The sequence below is a fragment of the Equus quagga genome, chromosome 1 (genome assembly GCF_021613505.1).
Source record: "Equus quagga isolate Etosha38 chromosome 1, UCLA_HA_Equagga_1.0, whole genome shotgun sequence".
Classification (NCBI taxonomy): Eukaryota; Metazoa; Chordata; class Mammalia; order Perissodactyla; family Equidae; genus Equus; species Equus quagga.
In genome coordinates this window covers 168,204,191-168,220,440 of record NC_060267.1, presented here as the reverse complement: position 1 = coordinate 168,220,440, position 16,250 = coordinate 168,204,191, and the positions used below count along the sequence as shown (strand labels likewise).

The following is a 16,250-nucleotide window of genomic DNA, read 5'->3' as shown; positions in this document are numbered from 1 at the left end:
GTCATCCTGTGGGCCAGGGGGGGGGGGGGGGGGCCGCCCCCCCCCCCACCCCCCCCCCGGGGGGGGGGGCCGCGCCCCCCCCCCCCCCCCCCGCCCCAAGGCCCACTCCCACCACAAGGATCTCACTGCCCCTGCTGACGCCCTGCCCTCCCTACAACAGGTGCGGCTGCAGCTCTGGGACACAGCGGGCCAGGAGCGATTCCGCAGCCTGATCCCCAGCTACATCCGGGACTCCACAGTGGCCGTGGTGGTGTACGACATCACAAGTGAGTGAGGGTCCTGGGCGGCTCCCAGGGTCTCCAGGCTGCAGCCTCAGTGTGTGTGTGTGCGCGCATACGCGCTCATGTACTTGTCCTCTGAATGCAGGAAGGCAGGTGCTCGGGGGTGGGAGGTGAGCTGCCTTTGAACACTGTCGTGTTTTCCCCCTTCCCCATCCTTCTGTGGCAGGCACTGGTGTACAGGACTGAGTTGGTCCTGCTCAGGGCAGGGGTCTGGGTAGAGGAGAGCACAGACTCACAAGGCTGGCCCTTCTCCCAGCCCTTCTGTGTACTCCCTGGCCCTGGCTACTAGAAAGATCTCTACAGAGTGACTTCTTTGTGTCTCTGTGTCAGGATGGGTGAAGATGCTGGTCCCTGGGCCAACCTTGACCTGGCAGCCATGGTTTTGTCAGCTGGCATCCCAGCTCTGTACAGGGCTCCCTGGGAGGGGAGGTCAGGTGGGTCTGGCAGAGCTGTGGGTGAACTGCTCTTCTCACACACTGTGGCTCTTTGGAAAGCGGCTGCTCTTGAGAGCAACTACACAGCCCTGAGGGAGGCCTGTGGGGCTGGGGGGTAAGGAGGCAGGGCCTGGTGCAGAGCCCCAGCTGCCCAGGCAGGTATAATGGAACACACCCGTAAGCCCGTGGGCCGCAGTCATGCCTGTGGTAGGTGGATACCCCGGCACTGCCCCTGCCTGCTGCCCCTGGCTCTGCCCACCTCCTCTTCATGACTGCACGCTCCCTGCACACCTGAGTGCAGGTAGGAGCTGGGCCCCTCTGGGCCTGGCCTCCTGTGCCTGATGCTGAGCAGAAGGGAGATCAGGCTACAGGAAGCAGGCTTCCCAGGACAGACCGCCTCCCCTCCCTCGGACGTGCAGGCTGCTGCGTGGTGGGCCTCATCCTGCAGCGACTGCTGTGCAGGTCTGTCCCGTCTTCTGACTGAGGAGAGGGCTGCCCCGAAATGGCCAGGCCTCTCCTGCTTTTTTCTGCTCCTCTCGCCGCCTTTGCCCCTGTCTTACTTGCAGGGCCTGAGGGTTCTCTTCAGAAACCCCTCTGACCTTTCTTGAGCCCCGCTGAACTCCGCTCAGTGGGAGGCCACTCTGGAGAGCCCTCCCCTCCCAGGGGCTGCTGTAGGCAGCCCCCCCACTGTTTCCAGGCTCAGCTGAGTCCAGTGCACCCACTTCCCTCTCTGCTCCCCTCTCTGCTCTGAGCCTCCAAAGTGAGCTCGGCCCCTCAGGTGGGCCCCTAAAACCACTGGTCCATGCAGCAAATCATGACACAGTGAGCTTCCAGGTGGGGGTGACTTCTGTCCCCAGAGGGTGGCTCAGCAAAGGCGAGGGTCTCTCCAGGCCCCCAGGCAGCAGCTCCACAAACACACGTGGGCCTCCTCTGGAAGACCCAGACCCACTGGTCTGTGTGGCCTGTGCTCCCACCCCACCCAGCTGTCTGAGCGCGCACTACCTCCCTCCCTCCTGCTCCTGGGCTCACAGCCCTTCCCACCTTTCCCCTCTCCCACCCGGCTGGTGCTCACTCCCAGTTTTATCCCTCCTTTCCACCTCCAGATCTCAACTCCTTCCAGCAGACCTCTAAGTGGATTGATGACGTCAGGACAGAGAGGGGCAGCGACGTCATCATCATGCTGGTGGGCAACAAGACGGACCTGGCTGACAAGAGGTAGGTGCGCCATCACGGAGGTGCAGGGGCTGGCCAGCCAGGCCCGCCCTCTGTGTCTCTACAGCTCCTCCTGGACAAGGAGTTCTGGGATGTGTGGGTGGTGAGCACTCTGACCTGTCCCCATGCATCTGGGAAAGGCCCCCTGGGTGCACTGGAGGTAGCCAAAGCACCTGGTAGGCCCCTGCCTGCCTACAGGAGTCTCATCTCTGAAGCCGCACCTTCTGTGGCTGGCAGGGGCACTCCTCTGTGCGCAGTCTGCATGGAGCCCTGTGCGCCTGGCCCGTTCCAGCAGTGCATGATCTGGAGCTCGGCCACGGCACAGCACAGCTGCAGACACAGCAGTCCCTCGGGCTCCCACCGGCCTCTGCTTGTGCTTTGTGTCTCTGCCACTGTGAAGTGCCTGCACCGTGTCAGTATGGATGTGAAGGTCCTGGAGCCCAGGTGTGAAAATGCACAATTTTCTGGTCCATCGCTGTGTCTGGGTGTGGTGCTTCCAGGGCACGGGGCTGACTGAGGTGCTGCTTACATACATTTATCCACTCATCTCATGGGACCCAGCTTGGCCAGAGAAAGCAGCAGGTCATGGACTGTGGCTTCCTGAAATGTACTCTGACCTTTTCAGGAGTAACCTGATTTAGAGCCTGCTCTATTAGAATCCTGTCCTTGAAGTGAAGAAAATGGGGCTCAAAGCCCAGCTCCTTTGCTAAGTAGGTGACTTGGGGCAGTCACTTAACCTTAACCATTTTCTCCTTTGGAAAATGAGACTGATGATACCACCCAGAGGCAGTACGTGGCTCAAAGCGCTGTACAAGTGTAGGCTTGGCCGTGGCGACTATTGGGAAAGGCAGGTGTGGGCCTTCTGCTAAACTGGAAGCTGCTACAGAAGGAATAGGGAAAGGAGCTGGTGTCCTGCTGTGCCCTGTGCCCCCTTCATCCTGGAGGGAGCCCCGGGGTCAGAGCCCTGTCCTCAGGGCTGACTGAGGGGCCTGGTCAGCTCCCTTGCCCTGCTGGGCGGGCCCTCCTCATCTCGGGCTGCTCCCTCCACCTCCACCAGGGGCTGATTCTCCCCTCTTCCCTCATCTGCAGGCAGATAACCATCGAGGAGGGGGAGCAGCGCGCCAAAGAACTGAGCGTCATGTTCATCGAGACCAGCGCAAAGACTGGTTACAACGTGAAGCAGGTAGGAGGCACCTGGTGCTGACCCCTGGCCCAGCTCGGCCACACGTGGCTTCCAGCATGGTCACCCACGGGCTCAGCCTTGCCGTGCGCTGAGGGGCTGGTGACTGAGTTGGGGCAGCCAACCAGAGCACCCACAAACCTATGTACTGAGGAACAAACCTCCAGAGCTGGTAAAGCATGCAAGAGAGAGGGAACACCCACCCTCAGGGGGTGGTCAGAGAACGTCATCATTAGCCACCACACAGCAACCCCTCACGTGGCCCTGCCGTATGCTGTCAGCATCCAGCCACCCACTTCCAGGTGGCTGAGAGGGCAGCATTTCCCCAGCATCTTCCCTCACTGGGATTGGGGTGCAGGCAGCTCAATCTGATCAGCATTTTGGGGTTCGTGCCTTGTGCTTGGCAAGTGCTCAGGGCTGTGGAGGGCCAGGCTGGCTTCGAGAAAAGAGCCCACTCGTGGTGCGGTTGGAGCTCGCAGGAGGGAGAGACCTAGTGAACCAAAATCGTCAGAGGAGTGGTGGAGAGGTGGGGCTCGTGCTGAGCCCAGAGCAGGGGGACTTCTGGGTCCACAGACCCCCAGGGAGTCCCTGAACGGAATTCAGCAAGTCAGCAGCTTGGGTTGGAAAGGTCTACGCCTTTGTCTTCACTAACCTCTAACCGATCTCTAGCGTTGCTTTTAGCCATGAGTGTGGGCCGCGAGCCTCCGTGCTAGGCGCAGCGCCTGGGGTTTATCACGATAGAAATCTCAGCAGTTTGCTCATCATCTCACAGTGCTTCCAGGCTGCTTGAACTTGACACGTGTCCCTCCCTCGGCATCACAGTGGTCATTAGGCCGACTGCTAGCTCTTGCTGTTTAACGTGTTCATAAGGAAGCACGAATGCTGCTCCATCACACTTTGTGTCTTTAAAGATTTTAGAAGTGTGTTTCGAGGCTGAATGGTTTCCTTTATGCTTCTGTGTCATTGATCTTACACACTTGAAAAGAGTCCATAGGCTTCACCAGACTGCCGAAGGGGTCTTTGGGTCAAAAAGGTTAGGAACCCCTGCCTTCAAGGAAGAGATGACTTGGCGAAGGGATGAGGAGGAAGGACATTCAGGCAAGGGCAACAGCATGAGCGAAAGTGCCTGTGGCATGGGAAGGGGACGCTGAGTGAGGAGCATGGCTTGGCTGCGCGTCGCTTCTGCCCTGCCGCCCCAGAGGTGCCCTAGAACACTTGATGAGCTGCCTGTGCAGCAGATGGCCTGAGTGTAGGGATGGCTCACCCCACGTGGCAGTGCTGGTGGCAGTGGGGAAGGTGGCAGAAGAGCAGGAGGAGACAGTGGAAGGCCCGGAAGCTCCCAGGACTCAGTGTCCCCGCCCCAATTGGAGTGCCCTCAACATGGCTCCATTCACTCCCACCCCCTTCCCAGGCTCCTGCAGTATAAGGCTGGGGCTGCCATGGTGTCTACTGGAGGAGGGAGCTGCCCCTCCCCGGAGGCATGCAGGAGACACTGGGCTGCTGCTCTCTGCAGCCCTCATGGAAAGTCACGGGGGACAGGAGAGCAGAGGCACTGCCAGGACATCCACAGGGCAGGGAGCCTCTGCCCCAGGGTCAGGGTCAGGGAGATGCTGATGTTTCCCTTTCTAGAGTGCTCTGGAAGCCAGGCGATGGTCTCAGCAGGAGTTAAATGTGGTCAGGTCACACCTGGGCGGTTCAGAGAAGGAGTCTCATGCAGTGCAGACTCCTGGCATCTAAACATGATCATATCTGCTCTCAGAGATCCATGTGTGACCCCAAGAGCTTCCTTCCAACCGGCACTTTGGCCCTCGGCAGAGGCTGTGACCATTTTGACAGTGAGAATGGGGCTGCCTGGGGCAAGGCCGTGAAGGAAAGCCCAGGAGGAGTGACCAGGCCCTCTGCACCCTCAGCCACTTTTGCCTGCCCCACTCCAGAGTCCCCTCTACAGCCCACCCACCAGCAAATTCCCTGTTCGGACCCTCACTGCCTCTGGCCCTGTCGCTGAGCCTGGGTGCTCTGATAGGGCTGGGCTCTGGGTGAGGCCGTGAATAAGACTCATCCTGTCCTCGGAGGGCCCGCACAGTAGAGAACTTACAAGCCCAGAGCCCACTGAGATCCTGCAATTGGTGTTTGTGGGGAGGCGGCAACATGCACAATCTTCGGGTTCCTTGTACTTGTTGTCACCTCCTAGGTTCCATGTCTGCCAGCACCCCACCTGACACCCCGCCCATGGCTGCCCCAGAGCACACACACACCACAGAGTTCTCCCCATGTGCTTACATAGACTTACACGCACAGAAACCCCACACAGTACACATACCTTCCTCAACGTGTTTGCACAAATTCACACACACACTGACACCACACATCCACATCCACACACACACCGTACATAGTCTATACACGCACCTCTATACTCAGTATACACATCACACTCACACCCACACCCCAACAAACCCACAACATCACGTTCGCACTCTCATGACCTTATTCTCTAATTAAAGTCTCTCCACTCTGACTGTGTGGCCCTGGCTGTGTGGCACCCCATTGCCTCAATGCCCGTGGACTTGCAGGACTCCCTGTGCAGAGGTCATTTGTCTCAAGGGCCGGTTGAAAGTCAGTTCCCCACACCTGGTCCCCACATAGGCAGTGGGACAGAAGCTCACTTAAGCGCTTGTCTCCCAGGGCTTAGATCAGTTTCTGCACTGGGCTAGGTCCCTTGCAGTCACCATAGCCCACGCTCAGCCCTTCGTGACCCCGTGGAGAGCCTGCCGGGGTGAGAGGCCTGCCAGGACCCAACGCTGTAGGTGGCGCTAGGGGTGGGAGAGAGAAGTTGGGTGCGGCCTGTGCCCCCCAGGGCACGGTCAGCAGAACAGACAGGAGGGTGAAGTCCAAGGTCAGGATGGGAGGAGTGAGAGGGTGGAGACAGGGAGGAGGGACAGGCGCAGGGGCTCATGCTGCATCTCACCCTCTCCAGCTCTTCCGACGCGTGGCATCGGCTCTGCCTGGAATGGAGAATGTCCAGGAGAAAAGCAAAGAAGGGAGTATCCTTTTCTTTGACGAGTGGGTGAAAGATGTGCTGGAGAAGTCACTTATCTGTCAGCTGGTTCACTTAGTATTTCAGAACAGCGGCCTCACCTGCCCCTAGCCCGGCCTTCCCTGCTGATGGGGGTGGTTGTGGGGCCTCTTCTGTGCAGGGGTGAGGCTGAACTCCAGGGGCTTTGAGTCCCATCCAGCTCAAACCATCTAAGCTGCTTCTTCCAAAACAGTGTGGGACACCAGAGGGATGTGTAGGGAGTGATGGTGTGGGGCAGGGAGTGAGAAATAGTAACTCCGCCCTTCTTTACGGTGACCGCCGCCTTGCATGTCATGGGGACAGGCAGACTCTCCACCGAAGGGAGGGCTTCTAGACACTGAGATATGATTTCAGCCTGGTTCAGCCTACTCTACACGAGACTCCCCCAGTGGGTGCTCCTCCCCGGTCCTGCCGGCTCCCCTGGCCCAGCCCTGCACAGCCCTGAGCTCCCCACAGCTCTGTGGGGCAGGGTCTGCACGCCACCCACACAGTCCACCCCAAACCTCAGGCAACACCAGAAGCTGAGGTTGAGGTTCAGAGAGGTGTTCCGGTTCGCCCAGTGGAAAGGAAGGCAGGCGTTTATTATGTATTTACTAGTTTATTTATATGCTGCCATGTTATTAAAAATGCATTTATGTCTATACTCACACACATGCACACAAAACAAGGTAAAAATGCACGTGTGTGTACACGCACACATAAGAAGATTGAGGTGTAGTGAACATAAATGTACGAAAACAAGGAAAAGTCAGAGACAAGTCATCTCAACATATACGCCATGGCTGAGAGGCCAGAAAGTGACCAGGCGGGAAACGTGACCTTTAAGAGAAGCGCAGCTTTTTATGGGACTTAAAGTCGAAAGAATCTCCCCCCTCCCCACCGCCCCACCCAGCCCCATAGCACGCCACAAACCCACCCAGGAGGAGCCCTTCTGTGCATCCTCAGCTGTGATCAGGCCTGGCATGAGAGGGTTTTCAGTCTGGGGAGGGCAGCCTGGCTGTGTGTTTTGAACCTGCTCCCCTCCCCTGGTGGTTCTGATTGGTGCTTCTCCAGCCCACAGTCCCAGGGCACCAATGGAAAGGGCGCGGAGGGACTGTGCTGAGGCCCTGCCCAGGGATGTGGCTTCTCAACGGCGGCAACCTCAGGTCTAAGTGACGCACTCTTGACTGACAGCTTGAGGCGTCGATGTTGCTGTGGCTGACTAGGGCAAGGCCCATGGAGCCCTGTGCTTTGAGTTGGCCAGCCAGCTCTCCACCTCCAGTGCACTTTGGAGTGGGGCTGACAGGCAGCAGGCCGAGGCCTCGGCTGGGAGCCGGCATTCCACCACCTGTCACCAGGAAGCTTCTGAGAAAGGGTCTGTCCCGCCTGTGTTTAGATGGTTGTCCCATAGCCCAGGACAAGCTTGGCTTTGAGTGGCTAGGGGTGAGGTGTGTGGGAGGGTCAAGAAAGAGGAGGAGTGGGAACTGGTGACCCTGCATCCTTGCTCCCCAAGGCAAGCAGAGAGCCGAGTCCCTGGGTGTTTGCGGAGGGACAGAGGGGCCGCACAGGGCAGCTGAGGGGTGCATAGGGGCGTGAGCTGGGGTGGCAGCCTCTCCGTGAGAGTCGTCTTCCTTAGCCCAGCCCCTCGCAGTGATCGACATCAAGCTGGACAAACCCCAGGAGCCCCCGGCCAGTGAGGGCGGCTGCTCCTGCTAATGCAGCCGGACCTGCCGGCTTCCTTCGACACTACTCGCTTGTTGTGTTGCTTCCTATTGGTTAGCTTCCTAAGGGGGGTGGGAAATGAGCTTATCAAGAGGGGAGGACTTTTCTTTTCTCTCTGTCTCTAGGAGTAGGGTGGGTGGGGAGGGAGGCTGGGCATCAGGGATCACGTCACTCTTAACAGCTGTTACTTAAACAACTATTTTTTGGTTTGGTTGTAATATATTGTACTTTATTAAGATTGCCAAAAACTGTTAAAATTTAAAAAAAAATTTAAATCATGTGTATACAACTTTTTGCCAGATAAAAATGTAGTCATTTTTATTTGAAAGATGTGCTTTTTTGTTTTTGTATATTTGTAAACTTATAGAGAACCTTTCCCACACACCTCCTCCTTCCCGTCCTCTTTAAACTCTTCGTCACCTCTGCCCTCCTCCCATCTCCAGCCCCGTAAATTAAAACAATTAACTGGGCAGCTTAATTTGGCTCCAATCCTGGGCCATCTGGCCCCGACCAAGCAGGCCCCACCAAAGAGGCCCTACCAACCTGCTTAAATCAGACGCTGATGGAACAACACAGCCTCTGCAGAGGCAGCTCTGTCTGTCCTTCCTCGGCCAGAGTGGGACATCAGCCAGGGCCCTGAGCTCAAATTAAGGCCTTGTGGCCTGTAGGGAGCCCAGCCGCAGGCCACATTGGAATTATTTTTGCCTCTCCTTTCCCATCCCTGAAAAGCCTCGAAGGGGGAGGCACTTGCCACAGGCAACCTTGTGTGCTCTGTGGTCCGCCCAGTGATTGGCTGTGTAAGAGGTCATCAGAAGGAAGGACGGGGTGCTGTAGGCTGTGTCACTGTGTGGTTTATAGACTTGGGGCACCATGCATAGTTCTGAATATGTTTTAACCAACCTGCCCAGTGATCAGAACACATGTCTTGGTTGAATCTAAGGGAAGGGCAAAAAGAAACTCAGTGTGGGCCCCCCTGAAACCCTCCTCTTTGGCCATCAGGGAAGCCGGAGCTTGTATCCCATGGTATTAGTCTGTCTGTGAGTGGGGAAGGGAGGGTTGTCTGCAGAACCGCCACCTTGAAGATGCATGTTCTCAGATCCTCGGTTGCTGATACTGTTGAGTGCTGTTCTGGAAAAGCTGACTTCTTGATGTGTTTTCACCCCACTGGTAGAGTGCAGTTGAAATGTTTGTGCACATACCTTTGTGGACACTGTATCAGCACTGGTTGCCTGAGGGTCGGGCTGAGGTGAGGTCTCCAGAAGGCTGCCCAGAGAGCCATTCTTGCCATTTTTGACTCATTTCTGAGAAGGGCTTAGTCCCGAAGACCTGTAAATTCTCTGAAGAGAGCTCTCTCTTCTCACTAAGTGATATAACCCACGTGGCCCCCATTCCAAATAGACCCAGACTCACCAACCCTGAGCCTGCACAAAGCCAGGCGGTGGGCACCAACTCTGGTGGAAAATGATAAACCCCACCCTCCAAGCTGGCTTTGACTCTTCCTCCAGGCCACTGTTGGGCATGTCTTAAGTGAGCTAAATGACCATCTGGGTGTGGTAGGAGGTGAATTCCTCCACAAAACAGGGCTCCAACAAGTCATCGCAGTGAATCTTGGAACTTCTCAGAGATGAATCCAAAATGGCAACCAGTAACTGCATCAGAACCTGGCAGGACTCTCTGATCCTTGTCCAGTGGGCCTGTCACACACTGTCAGCTAAGGAGACTAGACCTCAGAGCTGATCCTTAGAGAGGAATTCACCTTCAGGTGAAGAAAAGAGGAAGCCAGAGTCCCACGCAGCTCCTCTTCCAGAAGGCAAAGACCAATGTACGAACATAATTCCAATGTCGCGTGTTTAGTTTTTATATGTGTGTACAGAATTATATATAGAGATAGACTTGTGTACACACCTTCCACACACATTCTCACAGAGATACATGTGCTCAATGTATATTCTTGTTTTCCCTGCTCTCAATTTGGAGCTTGCATTGTGGTAACAGTTTTGGAAATTCAAAAGTACTGCAACGTGTTGAAATAAGAAATACTTAATATTGTCCAAAAAACTTGTGATTGTCTTGCCATCAATAAAATAATACATAGATGTGTTAAACTACAGGCAAAAATAGCCCACAGGAATATGTGCACCATTTCTCTCTCTATGTACTTATATGCACGGGTGTGCACGCCCATGTGGGCCAGTATCCCCCACCATGGCACACCCCCAAGTGGTGCTTGTTGGAAGAGTGCTTACTTACCTCGGGAGAACTTACAGGAGTCCATGTTCCAGCATCTGGTCTGGTTGGCATGAGGGCCATTGCTTGTGGCCTCTGGGACGCCCCATTTACAGGGATCTGCATTAGATCCCAGTGAATGAATGTATGGTGGATTTTTATTTTCTTGGTACTAAAGAGTAGCTTTTCTTAAAACATTCCTGTAAAAAAATAAGTAGAAACTCAGCTCCCTTCTCATATGTGAAGGCACCGTGAACTTTTTTTCCAGCCTAGAGCAGTAAGAGACACAGTAGATATCGTTTGGCTTGACATGGCCTCGGTGAGCCCTGCCTTTCTTAGCATGCACACATCTTCTTCTCTCGAGTCCAGGCTCTCCCCAGCCCCAGGGCCTCTGCAGGTGTGGGCAGTTGCCTCCTCTCGTCCTCCCATCTCAGTGGTGCCCTGCTATTCCATGACCCTCTTTTCCGCAGGCCTGATTTCCACCCCTCATTTTTGGGGTCTGTTAGGGCAGTCAGACCTAAGCACACTGGTTCCTTGGCTCTCGTTTTGAACAGGTACCACCACTGTCCTCTTGCTTGTAGGTGGGATCTTGACTCAGATTTAAGGCTCAATGATAAAATGACCAGGTTCCTTTGAAGAAGATGTCATGAAATTGCCTCAGCATCCCCAGTGAGGGTAGAACATTTTTGCTGAATCCATATGGCCTTGCACAAGGCCAAGTGAGGGAATTCTTTTTAGGAAATGACCTCAATTTAGCCAGTAGTTCAGAGCCTCTCCCCAAAGACTACCCTAACCTGGGAGAGGAGCAGGGTCATCTTTAGGTCCTCTTTTTGTCTTTGGGGATCTCAAAGAAAACCTGTCAATAAAGCTCCTGTTTTGCAAGCATCTGAAAAATTGAGCATAAGATGGAAAAAGCAGACCGCATACTTATAAATGCATACAAGTGCCAGAAGAACGTGTGCCGTCAGCAGCGGGAGGGCTCGACCTGCAGTTGTGTAGTCCAAGGTTAGCAGGCTTGGTGATTATAAGCTAGTTTCTTTTGGTCAGAGGCCTCCCTGTGATGACTGTCACCACTCTTTTCCTGTCAGCATCCTCAAACATTCTGTAATATTCCCAGGTCCAAGGAGCAATGGCCAGATCAGTTCAGGCATCTCAGGCAACAGAAACAAGGATTGAATGGTGGTAGCTAAGGGTGCAGACACAACTTGAGCGCGTCTCTGTCCTCCCGGTGGCCAGCTAGTGCTGGGAGCCCCTGCCCTCTAATACCAGGTGTGACAGTAATGGCACCGCTGGCTTCGGTGTCCGGCAGGCAGAGCAACCTCTTTCCTGCACACAGTGGAAGGCAGGTGAGGATGTCAGGATGTGAGACAGGTAGCCAAGGACTGAGGCGTATCTGAGCCACATGAGGGGCGGCTGAACAGAAGTATGTCTGTGTGCATCGACCAGGCAGGGTTGTGTGCTCACTAGTTTCCAAACTACCTCTCCCCCAAGAATGTGAGGCATTGTCACCTGGCTACAGCAGTGTGAGGCAGAGGTCTCATAACCCTTCCTGTTCCACAGGCAGGAAAACCAAGACAGAGAGGGGTGACTTGCTTATGATCACCCAGCAAGTTGGAAGCAGTGAGAACCAGGGTTTCCCTTCTTCATCCGTCGCTGACCTGTGTGTCAAATGTGACTGTGCACTTGCACATAAAGGGCTGCTGTGCATGGGTGCTCCTCAGACCATCTCTGCTCTGGTTAGGACCTAAGATTCTGTCCAGCGTGTCTGAGTGAGCCGGGAAAGAATCCACATACATTTCAGGCTCCTCCATTGCAGAGGAGGGCCCCTCCCCAAGTCCGTTCTGATTGTTGTGGGCACCCCACAGACCAGGGCACCCTTATATTTTTGTTTGAAATGAACTATGTAGGTGTTCCAAAGCCTTGGGCTCTCAATGTGTAAACTCCCTGGATGCCAGGCCCCTGTGTGGCTGACCTTCCTGGCAGGGCATGGTTTTTCCTTCCAGTGGGGTTTTGATGGTTCCTTCCGGTGGGAAGCCTCCATACGTTGAAGGCCAGCCTGTATCACGTGGTGTGTGTCAACTTCTCCCCTCACTTTCCCTCACCCATCCCCATAAAAGTGATTGGCCATGACGAGCACAGAGGGTGGCATTTCCATCTCTTACTGGCTCAGCAGGCATAAATGGGCACATTGACTTTACATAAAACTGTGTAAAATGTGGAAGACTCAGCATGTTGATCAAATAAACTGTCCTAATTCTCAACACAAAGCTTCTTGTCTAATGTTTCTAAGTGGTGCGATCATATATGGGGGGAGAGGGTGTGCAAAAATAGATTTCTTCAAGTGCGTGCTCCACGAAGACTCTCCTCTCTTGTCTGGGTGGTATGTCCACCACCCAGAGCCCTTTGCTTCTTCCTCCTGCTCACCTGGGCTCTCCACCAACTTGGAAGGGGGGATGATACAACACACTCAGCAGATTAAATCCACACTCGTTTCATAATCTCCACTCTGCCTAAAGGCGGATGGGAAGGGAGACTCCAGGCAGAACTGAGCCTGGGGATGTGCTATCTGCTCTCATCCCTGCTCTCCACTGCCATGGCTGGGGGTTAGGAAAGGTGGGTGCAGGGACTGGATCTCTATTCCTTCTGCTGATTTCCACAAAGCCATTTCAAGGCAAGAATTTCAGGTGAACCATAATCACCTTTCAGGTAACACCAAGTTGCCACATACTATCTCCAGCTTCACCCCACACCAGTTAGAGAACATCCCTGAGAGGTCCCTACCGGTCTCAGTCACCTCCAGACTAAAAGATGCCCTGAAGGTCAGGAGAGTTGTGGGACTGATCCAAAGAGGACACAAAGGCCACGATCAGGCACAGAACTGCCCTGGCCTGAGAATGCTGGGATCCTGGGGCTGTGGAGTAAGCCAAGTTTGCCAGGTCTCGTTCTTCAAGTTCAACTTCATTAACTATCTTTCCCCTTTAAAGGTTCTAAAGTTTCTAGAACACCCTCCAATCTGCCACCCCAAGGAAACCATCTCTGATTAGGAGGACAGGAAATAGATGTCCCTGCCCACTAAGCCTAACTTTTCTGGCTGCCAGATTTAAAACGTGAGGTAGAGGAGGTACAGGGAATGTCAAGGGGCAGAGGCCGGAGAGCCAAAGCGCAGATGCTTGTCTGCTCCCGAGTGAAGCTATTCCAGGACAAGAGGTCATTCCCCAACATTATGGTATTCAGGGCAAGATGACTTCACACAGCAAAGGGAGTGAATAATCTGTGTATGGTATTTGCACGCACGGCTGTCCAGCAGCCCCTTCCCTTGCCAGACGATGGGAGCACTGTTGGGACTGCCCAGATGTGAATGTGAAGATTCCAGAGTTATGGGTAAATGTCCCACCTGACCCCGCATGGTATCAAGGGATGCTGTTCACGGTGGCTTTCCTGATCACCGTAGCTGTGTTTTGCTGTGACCAAGAGTGCAGAAAAGAGCGTTGATATCCATGCTAACCTCAATTTTTTTAAAAAAAGCATATTTCAGTTGAAACAAAAGGATCTTAAGGCAACAGAACACCAAGTGCCTCATACATAATGATAAGGACCACAGGGGGACACTGGAATCCCAGGAAGCACTGAGTCACAGGCCATGGGAAGAAGTGGCAGTCATGTCAGGGCTGCATGGCTGGCACAGCCGCACAAGAAAGCAAGGACAGCAAAGGCAAAGGTGAGGGCAGCACTGAGGCAGCTGACCTTGGGGCCCACACAGTGCAGCCATGATGGCGTTCAGGCTAACACGATGAGGGGAGAGCAGGGGCGCCACGCTGAAAGACCACCTTTCTCCACCTCAGAATGGGACGATCCATCTCGGGGAGGAATGGTGCTTTATTCGGCATTCCCACAGCCGGGCACAGTGCTTGGTGTTTTCTGAATGAATGAACGCCATACAAGGCTCTCGTGAGTCAGCAACAATTTAGGGCTTTAGCAGTGAAAAGGAAATGGGGTTACTTCCTATGCAAAAGCCAGGTGTAGTAGTCACCTTTCTTCATGTGAAGGGCTGAAACAGAGGAGGGAGGAGGAGGTAAGCATTTTCATTGCTGCTAATATCCTTCAGGTGAGAATGGGCATGAACCCACTGAATATTGATAATTCTCTGCTAAACTCAAACCTTAAAAAAAAAAAGCAGCATAATATTCTGGCTGAAATGATCTCAAGTGAACGGGACATGGCCAAGCGTCTCCCACATGGCAGGACCACGGAAATCCAGAGGCACTGACAGAGGCCAGGGAAAAGGGAAGTGGCAAACCCCAGGAACTCCGACCACTAGCAGCTGTTTTTGATCAGGAACTAGGACCCCAGTAAACTGACAAGTGCTGGCAGTGGAGGGGCTACCAAGGCCCCAGAACCCATGGAAAAGAGGCTTCAAAAAGCTGGAATAAAGAACAGTGCAGTCTGCCTAGACCCTTGGTCTGCATGTGTGCTCCACACGCCTTGAAGATTCCATTCCAGAAGCGGGCAGCATCTACCAATGGAATGCCCAGGGCTTATGCGTCACAGCTGCCCCTCCACAACAGCATCTCACTGTGGCCTGCACCTCTCCCTTAGCAAGGAGCAGGGTCATTCACATCGGGAGGCAGATGCCCTGGGAGCAGGTCTCAGTGCCCATACACACACAGCGGTTCAGACACTGCCATGTTCCCAAGGAGGAGGTGTTTCAAGCCACAGCTGCCTCATCTATGACATACAGTCAGGCTTAGTCTGCTGGTCCTCATGAGCTGACACCCATCTTTGCACTCTGGACACACTTGCCCCTCAGCTGATAAAGAAATGGGCCGATTTTGGCTGAGTGGCTTCAGGGCCACAAGAGGATACCACCAGAGTAGAGAACACATTTGACCTCCCATCAAAACCCCTTCCCAGTCCCCAAGGACTGGTCACCTTGACCTCAGCCTGGCCCAAACCTACAGGAATGGGGCGTAGCACAGGAGTGGGAAGAAGGCTGAACACGCCCAGGAGGGATTCTAACCTGCTCGCTTGCTTCACCCTGCAGGAAAAACTACACAGGGCTTGGGGCCCAAAGGACAGAAAAACACAACATACTAAAGGCACACGTGCTACTCCAGGCCACTCGCTTCTGAGCGTGATCCTAGGAGCCCCATGGGCCTGGTGAAGGACATGTTAAGCATGCAGATCCCTGAGACCACAGCAGATCTGCTACTGAATTGAATGTTTCAGAGCAGGGTCCTCAGATCACCTGTTTAACAAGCATCACAGGCAATTCTGATGCACAGCAACATCTGAGAATCAGTGTTTGAAACAGAACTTTCCTGCTTCAGAAGATCATCTTTAGGCCCTGAATAAAATTCAACCTTGCTCCCCTTCTTCAGTCACTTTTTTGATGTATTGCTTCTTCCAATAAAGTGAAAACACTTTATGAACCAGAAAAAACAAAAAAGCTGAGCGAACACAAGGCTCTCAGAGAAGTGTCGAGCTCTAGAGAAGTGTCAAGCCACCGATTTTTACTGACATGAGCCCCCACTATGATGTGAACAGGTCACATTCATCACATTCCTTTTTGATTTCTGGCTCACTGTTCTTACCTACTTCCTTAAATTACTATTTGGTTAATAAAGAAAGGGCAAGAGCACAGTAAGAACACTAGCAGCATGAGGCTTTTGAATGAGAATCCTGCCAGGGTCAAGGTCTAACGTCTTCTCCGTGTCAGCAGGCATTTATTTCATACACCCGCAGCAAGGTGTATGACTGAGGGTTTGGGGCAAAAGGAGGAGGGGAGCTGGAGTACTCACTCAGAGCCAGAGTGACCTACAGGAAGGGGTGACAGCAGGCAGAGGCTTGGGCTGTAGACGTGGAGACCATACTCACTGGGGCGTTATCAGCCCTGTGTTTCACTCTTGTACCCTCCCTGATCCCTCAAGGCCAGGTTCGGTGCCCCTGCTGGTGCTCCCAGAGCACCCTGCGCCTCTCCTCTTCGGGCTCTTACCACCCTGTTCTGGGGTTGGGGTTAGCTTCTCACTTATCCACAGCCACCCTCGTCTCCTTTTAAGCTTTAGTTGGGCTTGTCCCTGGGTGTGTGAAGTAGGGATAGAAGAGTTTGCTCCTGGGTAAGATGTAATCTTGAGGCCCTAGAA

General features: G+C 54.0%; 1 protein-coding gene across 2 annotated transcripts in view; it reads left to right on the top strand.

Moving 5' to 3' along the window:
* Positions 1-7,972, top strand: part of RAB6B (RAB6B, member RAS oncogene family) — a 55,926-nt gene extending 47,954 nt beyond the window's left edge. Inside the window, exons 4-8 of one of the 2 annotated variants that reach the window (XM_046684545.1) lie at positions 161-266; positions 1,819-1,930; positions 3,017-3,110; positions 6,085-6,151; positions 7,814-7,972. In XM_046684545.1, the coding sequence (XP_046540501.1) occupies positions 161-266; positions 1,819-1,930; positions 3,017-3,110; positions 6,085-6,151; positions 7,814-7,878 (444 nt within the window). In that variant the 3' untranslated portion in view covers positions 7,879-7,972. The remainder of the gene's footprint in view (positions 1-160; positions 267-1,818; positions 1,931-3,016; positions 3,111-6,084; positions 6,152-7,813) is intronic. The other variant, XM_046684552.1, reaches the window with a different exon arrangement.
* Positions 7,973-16,250: the final 8,278 nt, after the last annotated feature.